Raw genomic sequence first — 13,335 nt, forward strand, 5'->3', positions numbered from 1 at the left:
ATATGCATTCTATTTTCTAAAGGTATTTTTATCTCTCTATCAATTTTTATGAATTATTATTAAGTCTAACATACCAAAAATATGAGTAAATAATTTGTTTTATTATTAAAACTAAATCGAAATAATAAATAGTAACAAGTTGTTTAATTATCTTATTTATGTTAATTGATTAATCGTGTTTTTTTATCATCATAATTAATCCAATAATAATGATAATAATAATTTATTTTACTACCTAATTTGTTATATTATTTGATTTATTGTTCGTTTTAACATTACAAAAATATTAATCTAACTTAAGAAATAATATATTTTTATTACTGACAAGCACTCGATACTATTTTTTAATAGGAATATTGTATTAGGTATGTTACATATGCCTTTGGATCCATTGGTTGTCCTACATGCATGCTACTAATATATACTGCGTGTAATGACAGATGGATCGTAGTTACGAGATGTATGGAATTAAACGTTCATGCGATGAATATTTGGCGTGTTTGAGTGGTTTTCTTAAAGTTGCAGAGGAGAATCGGGTGAATAAAGGAGAAAACTACATATGGTGTCCTTGTGTAGATTGTCAGAATTGTTGTATGTACACTGATTCTGCCAAAATAGAAGAGCATTTGATAATTCGTGGGTTTATGAGAGATTATACGTGTTGGTCACGACATGGTGAGATATTGGTTGATCATAATGTAGCCCCTTCTGAGTATAACGATGATATTGATGATACAAACGATAACAACTATGATAACTTATCTGGAATGTTACATGATTGTGAAGACAATGTTGCTGAAGATGATTATGAAAAATTTCAACAATTATTTGATGAATCAGAAAAACCGTTATACATTGGGTGTACAAAGTTTACCAAACTATCCGCTGTGTTGAAATTGATTAACTTAAAAGCAAACAATGGTTGGAGTGATACAAGCTTCACAAGTCTTCTAAAGATTTTGCATGAGATGCTTCCGGATGATAACGAGTTACCTATGTCCACTTACCAAGCAAAAAAATTGATGTGTCCAATGGGAATGGAAATTGAAAGAATACATGCTTGCCCAAATGATTGTATGTTGTATCGAAACGAATATGCAGATCTACATAGTTGTATTACATGTGGTACATCACGATACAAAAGGAAAAATCCTACAGAAGAAAACAATAATATGAGAGCGAGTGGACCGCCTACTAAAGTCTTATGGTATTTGCCTATCATTCCAAGATTAAAACGGTTATTTGCAAACTCTAAAGATGCAAAGTTTAATGCGATGGCATGCTGAGCGTACAATAGACAACAAAATAAGGCATGTTGCAGATTCTCCTCAATGGAGAAATATCAATTCTAATTTTGAAGAGTTTGGTCAGGATATTAGAAATATTAGGTTTGGACTTAGTTCTGACGGCATTAATCCATTTGGAAGCTTAAGCAGTCGCCATAGTACATGGCCAGTTCTTTGCATCTACAATCTTCCACCTTGGTTATGCATGAAAAGAAGATACATCATGATGTCGTTACTAATTCAAGGTCCAAAACAACCGGGAAATGATATCGATGTTTATTTAGCTCCATTAATTGAGGACATGAAAAAATTGTGGAGTCCGGGTGTCGAAGTGTATGATGCATATAGTGGGGAAAATTTCCAACTTCGGGCCATGATTTATTGCACGATAAATGATTTTCCAGCATATGGGAATTTGTCTGGATATAGCACAAAAGGAGCAAATGCATGTCCAATTTGTGAAGATGACACACAGTCGTTCTGGTTGACAAATTGCAAGAAAAATGTATATATGGATCATCGAAGATATCTTCCAAAAAATCACCCATATCGCAAGAAAAAAAGGTGTTCAATGGTAAAACCGAGGAGAGGACAGCAAGGAAACCATTACGAGGAGAAACTGTATTTTCTCGTGTTGAAAATCTAAACGTTACATTCGGAAAATTCAAAGGTAATGGCAAAGGAAAACGTAAACGTACTGGTATAACTCCTCCCAAAATTATTTGGAAGAAAAGATCTATATTTTGGGAGTTACCATACTGGAAACACTTGCAGGTTCGCCATTGTCTTGACATTATGCATATTGAAAAAAATGTTTGTGAAAGCTTGATAGCCTTATTGTTGAACATCAAGGGAAAGTCAAAAGACGGGATTAATGTTCGAGAAGACATGATTGAAATGGGAATTCGCCCCGAGCTTGCTCCTATTAGGAATCCTGGAAAGCGTACGTATCTGCCAGTAGCTTGTTATACCATGTCAAAGGACGAGAAAACAAAATTTTGTAAATGCTTACATGGTGTAAAGGTTCCATCGGGCTATTCGGCTAACATTAAGAAGTTAGTGTCAATGAAAGAACTAAAACTATTTGGTATGAAGTCCCATGATTGCCATGTTTTAATGGCACATATGATTCCCATTGCAATTCGTGGAATACTACCAGACCGCATCCGACACACAATCACAAAGCTATGCTTGTTTTTCAACATGATTCATTCTAAAGTTATTGATCCCGAGGTGTTAGATTCATGGGAAAGTGATATTATCTTGACGTTATGCCAACTCGAGATGTATTTCCCACCTTCATTTTTTGATGTCATGGTTCATCTGACATCTCATATCGTTAGAGAGATAAAGTATTGTGGGCCAGTATTCTTACGATACATGTATCCATTTGAGATATATATGGGCGTCTTAAAAGGGTATGTAAGGAATAGACATCGACCAGAGGGTAGTATTGTTGAAGGATACGCAACAGAAGAGGTAATTGAATATTGTACTGACTATCTACAAGGTGTCAATAGTATTGGCATTCCAAAATCTCGACATGAGGGTAGACTTGTAGGGAGTGGGACAATTGGATTGAAAAAGATCATTCCAAATCGAGAAGACTTACAACTTGCACATTTTACAGTCCTACAACATATGACAATCATTGCTCCATATATAAATGAGCACAAAAGAACACTGGAATTGTCAAATCGTGGTAGGAGCAATAGATGGTTGGTTAAGGAACATAACAAAACGTTCTCACAATGGTTAAAAGACAAAGTGAGAGCAAGTTATGGCATCGATAGTGTCGATCAAGCTGTAGTACATCTAGGGAATGGTCCTGAAGATCTTGTGGCAACGTACCAAGGATACGACATTAATGGTTATACATTTTACACTAATCAACAAGATAGAAAAAGTACACTTCAAAATAGTGGTGTAACAGTAATAGCCTCAACTGAAGTATATGGAGATAGTCATGATACAAGGGTGAGGATCGCCAAAGAATCATACTATGGCGTCATTCAGGAAATATGGGAATTGAAATATGATTCCATCATTATACCTATGTTAAAATGCAAATGGGTTGACAACCAACGAGGTGTTAAAGTTGATAATGATGGTTTTACAGTTGTTGACCTTTCCACAAACAGATATGTATCTGAACCATTCATCCTAGCTAAACAGGCTACCCAGGTATTCTATGTTGAGGACCCAAAGGAATCGGGAAAGCACATCGTTATGCATAGCAAACGACATATACTTGGTGTTGATGATGTTGTGGACGAGGAAGAGTATGACCAGTTTGATGAACTACCCCCATTTTCTATCAGCATTCCATCTTCAAATGATGATGTTGATGACACCACTTACTTACGGTCAGATCACAATGAAGGAATATGGATATCATAACCCACACCTGGGGAAAAAATGAAGAGGATTTGAGTGAGGTCTCAGACAAAGATATGATTGGCGATGAGACGTGTCATTATATAATATGTTTTAATGTCGTTTGAATTTTAATTATTTATGTTTGTATTAATGTTTTAGTTTGAACATGTTTCCATGAATGTTTTTTTATTTTCATTTGGATGTTTAAGACTTACGTTTCTAAAATTCGGATATGTTTGCATCAAGAATTTATTCATGTTTAATTATCAAATTTATTTATGAAATCTGACCCACGAACCCAAATATGGCCCACAAACCTATGAACCCAAATCTGACCCACTAACTTATGAACCCAAATCTGACACAGGAACTCGCCAACCCGTGAACTTATATAAATATGTGGGTTGACAGGTCATATATGAGTTTATATTCTAAACCCGCCAACCCATGACCTTTATATTTAAATGGGTCGTGTTCGGGTTGGTATATTTTGACTCGCTAACTCGCAACCCATCAACTCGATCATGACACGATTGTCAGGTCTACTTTTAATCATATGGTGTTGTTTAGGAAAAGAAAACTTAGGCGTTGTTTGGTTCATAAAATGTCGCTAATGGAATTTGAACTGGAATTGGAAAAGAAATCTGTCAGGAATTTAAATCCAATTCCATATGTTGTTTGGTTGGCATGACATGGAATTTGACTTAATTCCAAATTTTGTTTGGTTTGTAGGAAATACAATTGGAATTCATGTAAAATGGAAAAATTACATTTTTTTGGTCTATTTTGCTAAAATTTACATTGTTTTATAACTTATATGTAAAGATACACTATATAAATTATAAAAACAATAGAAATCTGGCAGTCGTGGCAGTGGTGGTGGGGGACGGTGGCGGTGGTAGCGGCAACAATGTTGGGTGGCAGTGATGGTGATAGTGACGGTGGTGGTAGTGGTGATGGTGGCGGTGATGACAGTGATGATGGTGTTGCTGGTGGTAGTGGCGACTGGTGGCAGTGGTAGCAGTGGTGGTAATGAAGATGGTACTAGGATACTTATTCATAATTTTAATTTACAGGATCTTATCTAGGGTTGTTTCACATGTCACTATAAAAATTTAAGGAAAGGATATCATCAAACGAATTCCAGGTTTATAGGATATAATGTCTCATGTTAATATTAATCATAATGTAGGATATAATGTTATATCAAATTTTCTAACATGTTGACACATGAAATACACTACATGTTATATGATTGCAGACTATTACTTATTGTGATTTGGTGTTACCTTATGGTGATATGAACAAAAAATGTGTCTGAGGGATGGTCTTTCCTTATAATGATGGGTATCCTAAGTCTTGCAAGATTCGTTAATTAACTTCAACATGTCGTAAGTTATAAAATTATAGTATAGTTAAAAGTTCTTATTAATAACGAATCTTTGAGAAAATCTTTATAAGATTGAAATTAAATATGTTGTCAATATATTTTTCTTCTTGTATAAATAAATATTCTATCTTTATGTTAGAGTTTCCTTTTGAATTCATACTATACTAATATTTAGAGTTAGAAAAAAAATAATACACAATAATTAGAAAAAAAAACATGGGCTCTAAATTGGTAACCGGTTATCAGTCACCCCTAAAACAAAAACATAATTTTATGCCAGAAATATATAAAAATTAAAGTGGTTTTGCCTGAAACTTTTTGAGTTAACCCATATCAAAATTCAATATACCACCACTAAATTTGAGGTAGAATCAGACCCCATACCACGTTGTCACTCCTTACCCTGCTCTTCTTCTCCGCTGCAACAACCAACGAATTTTACCACCTCACCGTCATCTCAAACATTTATTCCAAACTCGTCAACCCGTGACCTTCCAATCCGTGACCTATGTATAGTTAACTGGGTTTGACCGGGTTGGTATATTTTGACATGCCAACCCGAACATGACTCGATTACACAACCTACTTTTAGTGATGTTTAAAAAAATCTTAATATTTTCAACGTCCATTTTATACAAAAAAGTCCTAAATTGAAACCTGACTCGTTTACAACTAATCAAGCTGAATTTCATATTTATTATATATTAGAAATGAAGATTTGGATCCACCGAACCAACCCTATACCGTACCATACCGACGTCAGATCAAACCAAGTTTTTTACTCAATGGACCGGTTTCAAAAGAAAAAATTACATATTTTTTTGTTAAATCAATACATTATTTTTATAAGGATATATATTAAAAGTTCAATAAGCAAAAGGTATTAATTGAAACTTATATACAAATATAAAGTACTAAGCTTGAAAATTTCAAGCTATTTAAGGTAATGAAATCAAATGTATACGATAGAAAACAAATCAATTATTTACTTTTTAGATTTAGTCTTTCGTAAGTTTTGGTAAATTTTTTGGATATCCCGCCATAACCCGCCACAAATTTTGGTAAAATCAAAACCCAATCACGTTGTTACTCCTACACCTCCCGTTCTTCTTCACTGCATCAAGCAACCGGCGTTTCAAACTCCTGATCTCGTCGCGAGGGTCGTGATTCTGATTCCAGATACCATCGTTCTCGGTTCGATCGAGGTAACAATATCATAGTATTTTGTATCTCTAGCAGTTTCGTTATCAGTGTCGTCTAAATACAAAAACTAGATGGTTCGATTGATCTTCTTTACTGTTAGATACTGTATCAAATTTAACTTTTCATGAATATGATCTTTGTCGATTTGATTATTATTACCAATTCTTTCCTCTTAGGCTGTGAGACGTATTTCTAATGGTTTTTGGTTGAATCAATTTTAATTTTGTGGTGAATCGTAATTTTATTCCGATGATTAATTTGTTGGTTTGGGGTTAAGTAATTTTTGGATGTTTCCCTAATCAGTAAGTAAATTTGGATTGCTGCAAATTTTAGGTCAATAGTGCTTGTCTTGGATCACTTCATGTACAGGTAAAGGTTTGAGGCTTAAACATAACCAATCTTACATCCAAAATTACAATGTAACTCATTTTCTTTCCAAGTGATGAGGTACGGAGTACCCAAAATGCTTGAATGATACAATATCTTGTCATCACAGTTTCCTAGCATTAGCAAACCATTTTGTTTTTCTTTTGTAAATTTGTGATTTTGCTGCCTTTTGATGCAGTCATAGATTTTGCCTTTGCTTGATGTCGAATTGTTTCAAATGAGGGTAACAGCCAAAAATAACTAAAATTATTGTGATATCATGTGAATTGTTTTTGTAATCTGTTCAGGTAGGTGGTTGAGCTATTTGCAAATCATCTACAATAAAGATGATGAATGATCAGCCACAACAACAACCGGTGCCACAACCACAACCGAGGAAAAAAAGAACTGCCACACGTCTAAGGGATATAATAGAGCCACAAGAAGTTGAATTTAACAGTCTTGGTCAGCATTGTGGCGATAATCAAAATAAGTTTGCCAATGACTGCGGGGTTGTTACGAGAAAGTTAATTTCTATCGAATATCCGACTTGGAAGAAAGTGCCAGCAAATGAAAAGGAGAACTTATGGTTGACCATCAAGGTTTTTAATCTAATACACATTACATGTGCTTTCATTTAATTAATATATGTTACTAATAGTTTTTTTTTTAAAAAAAAAAAAAAAAAAACAGAAACGTTGGAAAATCCATGATGAAAACCGCAAATCATATGTGCTTATGACTTGCAACCACAAGTGGAGATCATACAAAAAGAGGCTTAAAAAGAATTTCTTAGTCAATGAGAATGAGAGAAATCCACTTGAAAGCTACTCATATCTGGAAAAGACTGCATTGCAAAAGTTTAAGGAAAGAATATCATCAACGGAATTCCAGGTTAGTAGGATATAATGTCTCTTGATAATATTAATCATTATGTTCCAGTTTTATAATTGTGGTTGTTGTTTTTTTCGGCAGGATATAAGTGAGAAAGCAAGGATGAGTTCAATGTGTAATACAAATCCAGCCCGAGTAGGCCCACATGGTTATCGGGGCAACAAAGCTAAGTGGGAACAAGAGAAGGCATCGGGTCAGTTGCCGTCACAGTTGTATGAGATAAAAAGCGAGCGTTCATTAGATTATGTGTTGGGGAGAAGATCTAAAAATGAGTCAGGGTAAAAAATAATACCACCTAACATGGAACCCATAGTAAAAGAGCTTGTAAGATTGCTCTTAATTTTGTTTTTTAAGATTTTGTTTTTAATTTTTTTGTCCAAGTAATTGTATGACTGTAATGTTGTTTGCATTAACAGATAGATGTCCAAAAAGAAATATCCGAAGGTGATCTGTTGCTGGGTCCCGGAGAGGATTTGTTGACTAAGGCAATAGGACCGGAGCACCCTGGTCGTACCAGGGCGGTGGGGCATGATATTGGCTTAAGGAAGGGGATGCGAGGACTTGACAAAAAAAAGAGGAAAGTCGTGGACAAAGATGTTGTTAGTAAGATGCAGGCGCAGTTAGATGAAACAAAAACCCAATTGGCAGAGTTAAGAGCAATGCTTGCGAAACAAGAGTGTAGGAACCAAGTCCCGAATAATGTATGCTTCGCTGTTCAAAACAATAGTTCTTGCTTGACGTCGACATTGGATGCTTTAGATACGATAAAGGTAATTCTTTATTATATCATCAACCTTTAACAATTAATAAAATCCACAACTCAATGAGTCAGTTTATTTATTTTTATCATTAATTCTAGTTGATTACATAAATTTATTATCATTATGTGGTACAAGTTGGGAAAATAGTAATAAAATTCACTTGTTTCTTGTTTCGGGCAAAACAAAGTATGAAAATAGATACATACTTGAGTTAGAGTTGATGACCAATCATAGTCTTTTATAATGTCCAAGTGTTTCAAAAAAGCTATAAAATATTCCCATGTATGTGTTATGTATTTGCTGATCAAACAATAAAACTAGATAAATAAAACTTGTGTAAAAATTATAGAATGGTCTTTATGTTACAAAAATTATAGAAATGGTCCCTATAATTTTTCTATAATTTTTCTACAGAAATGGTCCCTGTAAGTTTTTTTTACAGAAATGGTCCCTATAAGTTTTTTTTTACAGAAACGGTCCCTGTAAGAAACAATTATGAATCCCTGAATTTACAAAAGAAGGCACTTTGCAGAAAAAATTACAAAAAACGTACCTCTATTATATAGAAATGCAAACTTTAACACACACACACACACACACACACACACACACATATATATATATATATATATATATAGCAGAAAAAAATTACAAAAAACTTACCTCTATTGTATAGAAATGCAAACTTTAACACACACACACACATATATATATATATATATATATATATATATTGTTTTAATGTGTTAGGTTTATGTTTTTTGAATTTCTTGATATCATATTACTTTGAACTTTGCTGTCAAATTATGTTTTACATCGTATTTTCTAACATACTGACACATGAAATACACTACATGCTATATGATTGCAGACTATTACTCATTGTGATTTGGTGTTATCTTATGGTGATATGAACCAAAAGTGTATAGAAATGCAGAATTGGTCACTATGTTATACAAATGTACAATAATGGTCCATGTGTGATAGAAAATATACTAAAATAGTTCCAAACTTTTGTATTTAGAATATTTTACTGTTTAATGTGTTCGACTTATGTTTTTTGAATTTCTTGATATCATTTTACTTTAATCTTTGATGTCAAATTATATTTTATATCAAATTTTCTAACATGTTGACACATTAAATACACTACATGTTATATGATTGCAGACTATTACTTGTTGTGATTTGGTGTTACCTTATGGTGATATGAACCAAAAATGTGCCAGAGGGATCGTCTTTCCTTATAATGATGGGTTAATTCACTCACTTCCTTTACGCGAAAATCACTTGAAGGTTATGATAGACAACATAGATGAAAGATATAAAGGTATTCCTGTTCCTGTGATGACAAATGAAGTTGGTACCCTAGAAGATGCAGTTGGCACTGTAATTCAATGGTCGCGGATCGTGTAAGGTCAAGCCTTGAAATATGATAATGTTTAAAACAGACTCAGCGTCAGCATATGTCTCAGCGTCAGCACCAGCACGTCAGCAGTTCAGTTTGTAATAGTTTAGTCTTTTCAGTACGTTGTAACAAATCTTGTATTTATCCTGTTTCCTTAGTTATCTTGATTTATTAGTTGGCGTATCCCTGAATTGTAGGGATCGTCTAGAATAGCAGTATATATTGTTTTGTATAGGTTTATGAATGGCTACGCCTTTCACAAACCCTAATTGTCGCTTTGTGCACACGATAATCTCTTTGTGAGATTATCTTTCTTAGTGAAAGTTTTTCTTCGTGAATCTCTCTTGTTCTTATTTGTAGTCATTGTTTGATATTTCGATTGATCTTAAGGCCTCTTCAATTGGTATCAGAGCAGGTTTCTTTTATCAAACAAATGGCTTCATCTTCTTCTTCATCAAACTCGTCAAATCATCCTTATGCTAAAATCCCTCCTTTCGATGAAACTAACTTTGCTATGTGGAAAATAAAGGCTCTATATGCCTTGGAATCTGTTGATGAAGACATGTTGGACATCGTTGAAAAAGGTCCTTATGTTCCGATGTATCAGCCTCTTAAAAACAATGTTCCTGATGGCACTATGAAGAAAACTCCAAAGGAAAACTGGACGGTAGACGACAAGAGAAAACACGGTTTGGATGTTCGTGCTCGTGCCGCTATTAGCTACTCATTACCATACAACATCTTTGGGCTGGTTCAAAATTGTATCTCAGCAAAAGAGATGATGGATACGCTGACTGTATCTTTTGAAGGAACTGAAGAAGTCAAGGCTACTCAAATAAATGATCTTAACCGAAGGTATGAACATTTTTTTGCTAAGAAAGGTGAAACCTTGACTCAAACCTTTAACAGATTCAATACTCTGGTTAACGATCTTCGGAGACTAGATCAGTTGAAGCATAGAACTGTTCTAGTGCAAAAGTTTTTGGATTCTCTAGGTGCAGGTTGGGAGAATCATGTTGATGTGCTGAAAAACAGCGAGAAGATCAACTCTATGGACTTGCAAAGTCTCTATGGAAATCTTCGATACTATGAAGAATCCAAGCTTCAAAGAAAGGAACTGGTGAAGGATTCTCAGCGTGAATCTTCTGTAGCTTTGTTCTCCAACAAAAAGCTTGTGGCAGACTCAGACACTGAAAGTGACTCAGACACTGATTCATCTAAAACTGACACTGATGATATTGAAAAGGTTGTAGCTAGTGCAGCCTTAATTGTGAAGACCTTTGAAAAATCAGGTCGAAACTTCTCAAAGTTTCAAAAGAAGATTGGTGGAAAGTTCTCAAAAGGGTCAGGAGCTGATAAAAAGCATGGTGCTGATAAGAAAGAGAAGGCTCAGTGCTTTAACTGTGGGAGCACTGATCATTTTGCAAAGGAGTGTAAACAAAAGAAACAAGGCACATATGAATACTGGAAGCAGAAGTACAACAAGCTGATTGAGAAGCTGAAAGCTGAAAATTTGGAACATAAAGTGCTTGTAGCTGAAGAAGAAAAATGGAAAACTGATGAAGAGTCATCAGATGATGAAGTCAAGTGTCTCATGGTCAAAATAGAGGACCCGGATATTCCCGATAAAGACAAGAGTACTTTTGACACTGATATGTCTGATGCTGAAAATTCCAGAAAGCACAACATTGACTCTTCTTCAATGTACCAGGTTAAAAACTTTGTTTCCTATTCAATGAATGAAAAAATCAAAATGTTTGAGTATTTGGGTGTCATTAATTCTAAGAAGAATCAAACCATAAGAAATTTGCAAAATCAAATTGATCTTCTTGAAACTGATATATCCATAAAAAATAGCATTATTGAGTCCACTCAGGAAAATCTTAGAATTACCAGTTTGTCAAATTCATCCTTGTCTGCTGAAATTGACGATGTTAAAAATCTTTTGATTAAAGAACAAACTGTGCTCCACACTTGGGCAAAATCTCATAAGAATGCCAATTATATTATCTCAGCTCAAATTCCTCATTCTTGTGAAAAACTTCTTGGGGGTAATTTTGCCGAAGCTGAAAAAGTTTTTAAAACACAAGAAAAGGAATCTGAGGTCTATTCCATGAATGAGATGAAAAACAATTTCAAAAATAAGTTTGTCAGTAATTCTTTTATCAATCAAAGTTTAATTGATGAATATTGTACTATTAATTCTGATGGTATTACTGAGTGTAATGTTGAAATTACCGGAATTGATCCTACATCTTATCCTGAACATCTTGTTAGACCAACCCCTCTAACTGAGAATATTATTGCTTTTCCTATCTCTAATGGAGTGTTTCATGCTGTTCATGAACAACTCAAGCACTTCCCTGATTGCAATCCATCTGTGAATGAGTCTAAATCAGATACTGATAGTTCATCTCCTAACACTGATCAAGTTCATTCTGACACTGAACTTAGTCGTGACTCAGTGATAAACTAAAGAACTCAAAGCCCTATTGGTGAATCTTACATATCAAAATGTGTTAAATCAAAAGATTTGCTCACCAAGAAGAACTTTGGAACTAGAGTTTGTTACAGATGTGGTAACTCATCTCACAAGATCAGTGAATGTTCTTTTGATAAATCTTCCTCAAGAGTTGAAAATATTAAAGTTAGGAATGAAAAATGGACTCTTAAGTCAAACTCTTTAAACTGTCTTCCTAAGGAGTGTTATAATTTATTATCAAATAACTTTGTGAATGACCCATCTTCGAATGGGTCAGTGTGTTCTAACTAGTTTCTCAGCACTGCAGGGTCAGGAGCATCTTTGGTACTTAGATAGTGGTTGCTCAAGGCATATGACAGGATCAAAGTCTCTCCTGGAAGATTATGTTAAGAAAACTGGTCCTGCAGTTACTTACGGAGACAATGGAAAGGGGCTCACTAAGGGATATGGAAACATCAAATGCAACAACGTGGTTTTTCAAAACGTTTAATATGTTAAGGGTCTCAAGCACAATCTTATTTCTATCAGTCAATTGTGTGATGCTGATTATGAAGTTCACTTTACAAAGAAGGAAGGAAGAGTTGTAAACACTGACAAGAACATCGTACTCTCAGCAAGTAGAAAAGATGATATATATGTTCTTGACATGTTCTCATGTGACAAGGCACTGATGCAATGTTTCTTTACAAAGTCTCAGACGAATCTCAGCTGGATTTGGCACAAAAGGTTTTCTCATCTGAACTTCAAGAATCTTTTTAAGATTTCCAATCAAGACCTAGTTAGAGGGCTACCAAAATTCAGCGTTGTGAAAGACAAGATGTGTTCAGCGTGTGAACAAGGAAAACAAACCAAGTCCTCTTTCAAACCCAAGTCATGTTCCAGTATATCTGTCCCTCTTCATCTACTCCACATGGACCTGTTTGGACCTATTCCTGTTCGTTCACTAGGTGGAAATAAGTATACTCTAGTGGTCGTTGATGAGTTCACTCGATTTACTTGGGTAGTGTTCTTGAAGAAGAAAAGTCATGCTGCATAGGAAATTATCTCACTGATTCGTAAAAATGAGGCACTGACAGGTCTTAAAGTCAAGCAACTGAGAAGTGATCATGGTACTAAGTTCCGAAACTCAACTCTTGAAGAATTTTGTGATCATAAAGGAATTGGAC

The 13,335-nt window shown here is 34.6% G+C and overlaps 2 protein-coding genes across 2 annotated transcripts; both read left to right on the plus strand.

The window, feature by feature from the left end:
- Window positions 1–458: 458 nt before the first annotated feature.
- On the plus strand, window positions 459–4,686 carry LOC145089180 (uncharacterized). Its single transcript, XM_079027656.1, has 6 exons — window positions 459–1,277; window positions 1,372–1,791; window positions 2,061–3,652; window positions 4,236–4,346; window positions 4,398–4,444; window positions 4,520–4,686. The coding sequence occupies exons 1-6, from the start codon at window positions 459–461 to the stop codon at window positions 4,684–4,686; spliced, it is 3,156 nt and encodes a 1,051-aa protein (XP_078883782.1).
- A 2,228-nt stretch (window positions 4,687–6,914) lies between these two features.
- On the plus strand, window positions 6,915–7,586 carry LOC145090291 (uncharacterized). The gene is made up of 2 exons (XM_079028577.1): window positions 6,915–7,226; window positions 7,318–7,586. The coding sequence occupies exons 1-2, from the start codon at window positions 6,972–6,974 to the stop codon at window positions 7,531–7,533; spliced, it is 471 nt and encodes a 156-aa protein (XP_078884703.1). The 5' UTR covers window positions 6,915–6,971; the 3' UTR covers window positions 7,534–7,586.
- The last annotated feature ends 5,749 nt before the right edge of the window (window positions 7,587–13,335 follow it).

Source organism: Lactuca serriola, chromosome 2 (assembly GCF_051521515.1).
Source record: "Lactuca serriola cultivar US96UC23 chromosome 2, Lser_US96UC23_V15, whole genome shotgun sequence".
NCBI lineage: Eukaryota > Viridiplantae > Streptophyta > Magnoliopsida > Asterales > Asteraceae > Lactuca > Lactuca serriola.

Excerpts from the sequence above, each read along its gene's own strand:
- LOC145089180 (XM_079027656.1), top strand. The coding sequence starts at position 459 with ATGTATGGAATTAAACGTTCATGCGATGAATATTTGGCGTGTTTGAGT. Across the intron at positions 1,792-2,060 it reads TGACAAATTGCAAGAAAAAT|GTTCGCCATTGTCTTGACAT; the intron begins GTATATATGGAT and ends AAACACTTGCAG. Across the intron at positions 3,653-4,235 it reads GATGACACCACTTACTTACG|GAAAAGAAAACTTAGGCGTT; the intron begins GTCAGATCACAA and ends GGTGTTGTTTAG.
- LOC145090291 (XM_079028577.1), top strand. The coding sequence starts at position 6,972 with ATGATGAATGATCAGCCACAACAACAACCGGTGCCACAACCACAACCG. Across the intron at positions 7,227-7,317 it reads ACTTATGGTTGACCATCAAG|AAACGTTGGAAAATCCATGA; the intron begins GTTTTTAATCTA and ends AAAAAAAAACAG.